The 8,600-nt window shown below is 42.3% G+C and overlaps 1 protein-coding gene across 3 annotated transcripts in view; it reads right to left on the reverse strand.

Annotated features, from left to right (window-relative positions):
* The window catches only part of CTDP1 (CTD phosphatase subunit 1), a 104,795-nt gene extending 96,661 nt beyond the window's left edge, over nt 1–8,134 (reverse strand). For all 3 annotated transcript variants that reach the window (XM_080611402.1, XM_080611401.1, XM_080611400.1), the window contains exon 1: nt 7,737–8,134. In XM_080611402.1, the coding sequence (XP_080467528.1) occupies nt 7,737–8,062 (326 nt within the window). In that variant the 5' untranslated portion in view covers nt 8,063–8,134. The remainder of the gene's footprint in view (nt 1–7,736) is intronic.
* Between the last annotated feature and the right edge of the window lie 466 nt (nt 8,135–8,600).

An 8,600-nucleotide genomic window follows, 5' to 3' on the forward strand; every position in this document is an offset into this window, starting at 1 on the left:
CACACCTGTGGTTTAAATATAAATACCCAGGATTTTCATTGTTACACTAAAGAAGGTGTTTCATTTTTTTTTATGATTTCCCTCTCTTAGCATCTCATGAATCCACTGCCATCAGCACCTGCTTGCATAAGAAATACAGGGTAAAGGCAATAAATAATACGGGTTTAAAAAAAGAAGACCATTCAAAACAGAAAAGCTGGCAAGGGAACAATGAGGCATGGTACAGCTCCTAAGAAAAATCTACTTACTCCTTTCAAATGAAATATTTTTACAAAGCTTATGTTATCCCAGGATCCATTTTCTAAACCACTAAGTATAGCTTTTCAGCACATGTACTTCAAGACGAGTTCATTAGTTCAGTAATATTGATCTGACAGCAGGACTGAAAATCCAAGTCATCCAAATCTATACATGGCATAAATATACATACATATGATGAACACTGCCAACCTAACTGGCATTTATCAAAAGATGAAGTATCAGAGAGGTGACTGTACATCCTTCTAATTGACAGAAGGCCAATTAACATAAACCCGCAATTTTCTAAAACCAGGCTTCAACTTTCACATCAGCTACTAAAGAACAGTAGCTGCTGCGGAAGTGCTGCAAAGCCAGATGACAACAGCCTTGAAGTAATCCCATTTCTGACTCCTTTTTGTTCTTTTCAGGTGTATACCTTCTCAAATGCCCCACTTCTCCTCCAGCTAAAGGCACATAATTTCCCCTTATCTCAGACCAATTTACCACTGCATTCCTCCTACCCCCAGGGAAGATTACCTAAATAGACTTGATTTGCCTTCTGCACCTGCAGGCCCACAGCTAAAGAAACATCTACAGATGAACACCGAACAAACACAACACCAAAGGAGAGAAAGATGACTGAGAAAGACAGTCTGACATACACACGCAGAGCTAGCAGCAAAGCTGTACAGGTGGTTTTTGCTTCTTACTGTGCATATGAAATCTGGGAGGATCTTGTAACCTTTCCTCCTCTGCCTTAGAAAGATCCATCTATTAACAGAGAACATTACACCTTCTCCAAACATTTCATTACGTTCTCCATTAGAACAAGACACTTAAGTAATCATGGTCCCTTTGTTACTTCCGAGAATCCTCAAGTCTAACAGCTTCTTCCCCTCCTTTTCCTTTTGGATATTGTGGTAAACTTATCTTGACACTTCTTTATGTATGCATTTTCCTCTGGAGTTGCTGCTAAGCCAACGAATACACTTACAAAGGAAAATGTAGGAACTCTTAACATCCTTAAAAGAACTTAGGGACATGATAGTCATATATTATGCAGCAGCATTCAAACCAGGAAACAGCAGCTCCACATTTGTCAACAGCCACATGACCACACACGTTCCCAGGACACCTAACAGCATCACGTGAGCCCAAAACCACATTCCAAACCCAAAGCACAACAGATTAGAATGCTTTATATGTTCAGCATATAAAGAGGAAGTATTATAAATAGCTGTGAAGTTACCTGGAAAGTTAATTAAGTTCCCTTCTTGTTTACTGATGCCTGCGTTGGCTAGAACTGCTCACCCATCTCTCCTGTGAATGGGCATTTATGCAGTTCACATGTAATTTTTAAACTACAAATCACAATACAAACATATGGGCACTATTAATTTTAAATGTCTAAATCACTGCCTTATTCTACAGTTTTTCTAAAAATACAAAAATTGTAGAAAGGCATTTTTTTATTATTAGTGTATCCCACACTTCCCTTAAAAAAAGACATACTATAAAAAAATTGATGTGTTTGTAAAATGTAATCTATGTGGTTTACTGCCATCTTTTACACAGTAACACACAAAGTAAAAGGGTCCTGGATCAAGGTGGTTCTGATTAATGCTATCTCATATAAATTACCCAGCATCAGCCCAGTAACCCTAAATCGAAATATTAGTCCCATCAGATGACTAAAGAAAAATTTCCTTCCCATTGCACTGGAAAGAGCACAAAACACCTTTGCCTTTTGTTTTGAAAATGGGTATTGATATAGGCTCCTCCTCCCCTCCCTCTTTTTAACAGGACTAGTGTTTTGGAAAATGTCAGAAAAGTGTGCTCTGACAAATGGCATATGTATTTCACTCTGGCTAATTCCTTTTCAGCAGGCTCATCTGAGGGCAACAGGAGTAGTTTCTACTGACTGGAAACAATAGTTCAGTCTTTCAGATAAGCAGCACTTCATCATTAGGAGTCAGGATACAGATTCTGAAGGAAAACACACGTCTGTTGAGCACTGGCAACGTGGTCTAGTGTGATGTGTCCCTGCCCATGGCAGAGGAGTTGGAACTTGAAGAACTTAAAGTCCTTCCCAATACAAACCATTCCATGATTCTCTAAAACACAATGAGAAATTCTCACCCAAGTTTCACAGTATACAGTATTTGTGGAAGCACTTTCCTGTCCACACAAAAAAAAAGGGAAAACTTTTTCTGTCTTCCAAAGTCTTTCAAAGACAGACAAGGCCCTCCTGTTAGTGACAGGATCTATCCCTCTACAGTCTGAGGGTAAGATATCCAATTCCATAGGTCTAGGTTCAGCAAAACAAAACCTAGACAAAATGTTTAATCAAGATCCTTGAACTGTAACCTGTAAAACAATACTACCTTTCTTTCCAGGAAGTCATATATACTCCCTATATATTTAAAAAGGAAGCTGCTGCAAATTCAACTATCCACATGTGCTAGAAGACCTTAGATTAACCATTAATTACACAAAACAGATATTCATAAGAATATTATATAAGTGACAACTTGCAATGCATTATCTATTAACATTCCCAAAAAGAGATCCCAAAATGAAAGGCTGGTAACTTTACTAAGCCTTTAGGCTAGAAAGTCCCAACTGAAAATATTTTAATATACTTCTAGTAATATTTAAGAATTTGCAATACCATCACCCTATGTTCGTTTTTATTTAGTGAGTTCAAATGTTGGGTTATCAAATTACCTAAGGGGAGCCTTCCACTGGGTAAGACTGACTTAGACTACCTGAATGGCTAGGATCCCTGCTAGGGTCAGCCCTTGAGTTAACACTAAACACGCAGTCATCAAATTAGAAAGGTCTAGGCAGGCATAGAATCATAGAATAGTTAGAGCTGGAAAGGACCTAAAGATCATCTAGTTCCAACCCCCCTGCCATGGGCAGGGACACCTCACACTAAGCCATGTCACCGCAGACTCCATCCAACCCGGCCTTCAACACTGTCAGGGATGGAGCATTCACAGCTTCCTTAGGCAACCCATTACAGTGCCTCACCACCCTTACAGTAAAAGGCTTCTTCCTTATATCTAACCTAAACTTCCCCTGTTCAAGTTTGAACCCATTACTCCTTGTCCTATCACTGCAGCCCCGAATAAAGAATCCCTCCCCAGCATTCTTGTAGGCCCCCTTCAGATACTGGAAGGCTGCTATGAGGCCTCCACGCAAGCTTTTTTTCTCCAGGCTGAACAGACCCAACTTTTTCAGCCTGTCTTCATACAGGAGGTGCTCCAGCCCCCTGATCATCCTTGTGGCCCTCCTCTGGACTTGCTCCAACATGTAAGTTGTACTACTAAGACTTCTCAAAGGAAGAAAAATAAAACTCTCAAGATAAAAATTTCTAACTTCAAAGCAAAAGTCTTTTCTCTCTCTTCATCCCCCAAACTTTTCCAGGGGAATGAGAAAGAAGACAGAGACCAAGGCATCTTTAGCTACATAATTTCCAACTCCCAACTTAATGTAAACTAGAGGCACACAGAAGCTTGAGCATCTCTTCCAGCAAACTCTCATATTAGCCTGAAGCAATCAAGAAGCCATGGCCTAAGGAAGCCACACCAAAACCAACTACAGACACAAGCTGTCACAACCACACAACTGGCAGCTTCCAAGAATGATGCCTGTTTCCAACCCAACCTGACAGAGCAAATTGATTCTCTTTTGAAAGGGAATTCCTACAAGTTTTGTAAAAACAGATGGTCATGTAAAGAAAAGAGACTTTGTATTCTACCATTCAGTGCTATTAGCTATACCATGAGCTCCCAACTTGTTAGGTGCCAGAGAAATAAAGCAGAAAAAGAAGGCAATGAAGGAGAGAAAACCCTCTCTTATAACTTGGTTCTTTTTCAATATCAAATTCGACTGAACACAAGACAGACCCACTAAAATCACGCTTCTGTAGTATCACAAGGGAGGGTACACAGGAAAAGGGTTGGAAAGATGCATACCAAACTTACAATAAGATAAAAAAAAATAACTGAATGAATCTAAAGCTTAAAAGGAGAGAGATGTATTAAGCTGTGATTGTTATTTGTTATTCAACAATCCTCAGTGTTTGGCAATGAGGGTTTTGAGGTTTTTTAGACTCCAGTAAAGCTCATTAAATATTTGACAGGATATTATGAAAACATTTGTGTCTAAATGAGACAGCAAGTTGATTTTCCTGTAGTTTATTACAAATGTCATCACTTCAAAATAAACAGTAATTAATCAGCATTTTATTCCTCTTGAAGACTGGAAGATGAAAAGTATTGAGGTCCAGGGTTAAGTGTCTTCATCTTGGGTGGTAAACTAGGCCCTGAGGCTCTGTGACATTATATAAAAAAATATATATCTTCCTTTGGTTATCCAATCAAGTTCTTGATACAAAAAAAAAAAAAAAAAAAGTAATGACACAAAAGTCTACAGTTTTAAAAAACACATTCCCACCCTTTTCCTGCTATCTTCCACAAAATACAAGGTTTGCTTCATTAGAAACCAGACAGGTTTAAACAAGATTTTTATTACAACTCTCATATACTTTATGTTCTGTTGAAGAATCCAAGTTTAACTACTAAAGCTACATAACAAGATACAAAGTTACGCTTTTTAAATGTAGAGGTAATACGTATTTTGGAAGACTTTACTAATGCGAACAACAACAAAAAAGATTTTCAGTAGCATATTCCATCAAGGGATGATTGTTCCATATTAGAAATGCTTATGTAAATATTTACCTAAAATAAAACACTGACCCAACCCAGAATCCTGACATACCTGTAGCAGCTTCAGAATGATTAACCTTGATGGTCAACTGGCATTAAGAATACACAGAGCAGTGCAGCAGTTTTTGATGCTTGTTGCTTCTGCCACCCATAGAAATTATGCTTAATTAACATCAAAGACCTTTAATTAACTGCTTACTGTCATCCCTGCTGTTTAGAGCATCAAACACCTTCCTCTCTTCAATCCTAGTTTGACATTTGATGCAAGCCCACCTCTGCTAATCTAAACAACAGCCACCTCCTGCTTGCCTTGGGCTGTCACCCCCACCCCTACCACTCTCTCCCCTGTGGGCCGTTTACATCACTGTCAGTGCCAAAAAGTGGGTAATCAAACTACAAAAAAACTAAGTGCTATGTATGTGGAAAATTACTTTCATGTAATGAACGTTTCATTTCATGCCTGATATAAAAGAAAAATAACCAAAAGCTCAAAATTTTTAAAAGGGGAAGACTTGTGCTAAAAGATGTCATTATTTTCAGAAATAATGACTAAATCGATATAGGAAAAAACCTTAGCCAGTCACATTATGTATTCTCAAATAAAAAAGGTTTAATCAACTTATGTTCTCAAGTTGTAATGAAAAGGAAATACATTTGCAATAGAATCAGTATTTCTACAACGTTTAACTGCCTGATAAATATTCGCACATATCTTTGGTTTATAGAGAATATGGGGCTAAACTGACCAAACCCACTTTTTTTTTTGAAGGAAACAAATGGCACCTACCACCCTGGATAGTTTGAATTTTAAGAAAAAAATAATCTGTAATTTATTCAGCATCTCCGGATATGTTACCTATCTTAATCACACCTGTATTTTAATACTGCACAACCTTAACATATATTTAAATATTGCTGATGGGTTATGGAATGCTATTATTTCCATTCTACAAAATGGGAAGCTACAGGGAAGAGATTACATGTTCACACACAAAGCAAACCCTTAACTGACTAGCTCTGCTACCCTTAGTTCATGCTTCTACCTCTTTGCTTGAACTTCTACATTCACCAGTAAATACCATTGCAGGATGCAATAGAGAATGCGCACTAGAAAGTCTGAATTCCAGAAGCATAATATTCAGCAGTAGTCAATAACTTAAGAACTAACTTCTAGTGGTCTAAGATACAAAGGGGTTAGAAGCCAAGAACAACAGTAAAAAAACAGTATATATTTTCTAGCTGTCTCAAAGCCAGGATGTGCTAACTATAATCAAGTGAATTAAGACTAGTCAAATCCAATAAAAGCATTGTATAAAAAAATGCACATTCAAGTCCCAAGCTTACACTGAGCAAAGCTAAGCCTAAAACACTGCTACATCATACCCAGCATATTTTAAATTGTTTACCATTTAAGATCTTGTTTTCTTTGTTTTTCCTCCCAAGTGTTTAGTTAACATAATGAGACAACAACACCAGAACTTTATCTCCTCTTCCACTCAGCACTATCAAGGTTATTTTCACCATGCATATAGTATTCTAAAATTTTAGTCTGACCTAGCATTTATGGTGCCTTTGTTCTAAATCTGATATTAAAAGATTGGCCATGTTGCACCAGATGCAACAGCAGAATGCTGATGTAGCACAAAAGGAAAGCCACAGTCTTATCTCAGAAAGAATAATGCTCTCGGTAGCAAAACACAGCTTTTATCTATTCTGTAGCACCTTATATTACCGACTAATTTTCTCCTAAACCTTTGAGAGCACCCCCATACACTGATGTTTTGTATATACTGATGATTTTCAATCAAGAAAGTTTAGGTCTGGCAGCACCCACCCAAAAATCAAGAGAACTGCAATAAAAGAAAATGACTTGCTGTCATAAAACAGAGGAAGTCGAGAGTTTCAATGGTTTCCTGTTGAGAAACAATCTGCTTGAAGTACAGGGTAGCAAGCTATTAGTCCAATTTAATTTAGAAATCTGAGAGGCCCTATCTATTAGCCATGTAAGAATTTAAAAGTCGACAAACATCCAGTCTTACCAAGTCAAAACCACTATTAATCTATAAACTATGGAAAATCTCACCCATTTAATCCCTTGCTCTCCTAAAAGTTCAAATTACACCTTCTCGTTTACTTTTGTAATGTAAATGCCTTACGCATTAGAACATCTACAGTATTAAAAGCATTAGGCTGCCAATAGTATATGTATGATTTCTAGTAATTTTAAAAACGTCTCGCTGCAGCGCTAATTTCCATTAAAATTCCTCCTATGGGACAAGAAAGGGTCCCTTTGCTACCTGAGTTTTGCACCAACCTAACAGCGAAGTGCCCAACTTAAAAAAGCATTTCCCCTTAGTTCTGTCCCGTAAGGGCAGTGCCCCGAAGCACGTGGAGGGCATGCTCAGCTCTCATAGCGAATGACTCGGCTCTGAAATAAGGGACTACACAGCACGATCTCCTGCACCTTTCCATCATCCTCCTCCTCGCAAGCCTGCTTCCTGCACGTTACCCTATGCAGAGCTTCCTAGCAAGAGCCTTTCCCTGCCAGCAGTTATATGGCCGAGACATAAAGCAGCGCGGGCACAGGTTTACGATCCACACTAGCACCGTGAAGCGGAAGCGGAGCTGAAGGACCGGCCCGTCCCCCAAAACAGCAGCGCGAAACCCGCGTCCTGGGCCAGGCTCCCCATGCTGCTCGCCGCCATCGCCGCCAAGGCCAGCCGCCTTTCCCCCCTGCCGCCGTCGCCCTGCACTCACCCGGGCGCGATGACCTGTCCGGGCCGCACACACAGCTCCCTCACCACGCCGGGCCGCTCCGCCTTCAGCTTGCGCTCGGCGCCGGCTCGCTGCGGCCGGGTACTGGCGCCGCTGGCGGCAGGCGGCGGGGCGGCGGTGGCGGGACGCGGGGCTGGCGGCAGCGGGGCGCATAGCGCCAGCACCGACCCGATTTGCACTGCCGCCCCCACCGACACCTTCCACTCCAGCAGGCGCAGCGGCCGCGGGCCCGGCGCCCGGATCTCCGCGATCATCCCGGCCGAGCCCTCCACAGAGGGCCCATCACCCCCGTCTGCCGTCACCTCCATCGTGCCGGCCGAAGGGAGGGGGGCTGTCGCTATGGCGACACCCGCTGCCGCTGGCCCGGCTGCGCGGCCGGAGCCTGGCGCTGCCGCAGGGGGGAGTAGGGAGGGGGGGGGGGAACAGGGGCGCCCCAATAGTCACCGGCGGCGGCGAGGTCAAGGCCTCTCTGCGCAGGCGCCAGACATCGGGTGTCCGGCCGGTCTTAAAGGCACAGCGCAGCCCGCTAGCGCGGCGGGGATAGGGAGCAGTGCTCCTCCCACACTGGGAACACGTTTCCGGATCCGCGCGCTGGAACTACTACTCCAGGCAGGCACCGCGGCGCATGGGACACGGCGGCCGGAAGGGCGGGCAGAGCGAGGCACGATAGGAGCTGTAGTTCTCCCTCGTGGGCCGGGGAGCGAGAAACGTGGCGGCGCGGAACAGCATGGGCGGGGCGGTTCGGGCTGGCGGCTGCGCTTTGACGTTGGGCTCCTGCGGAGCCTTGTGGTAGCTGTGTGTTGCTGTTCGGTGGTCTCCGCTCTAACCTCCGCTCTAACTTCCGCT

This window comes from Psittacula echo (assembly GCF_963264785.1).
Source record: "Psittacula echo genome assembly, chromosome: 2".
Lineage (NCBI taxonomy): Eukaryota > Metazoa > Chordata > Aves > Psittaciformes > Psittacidae > Psittacula > Psittacula echo.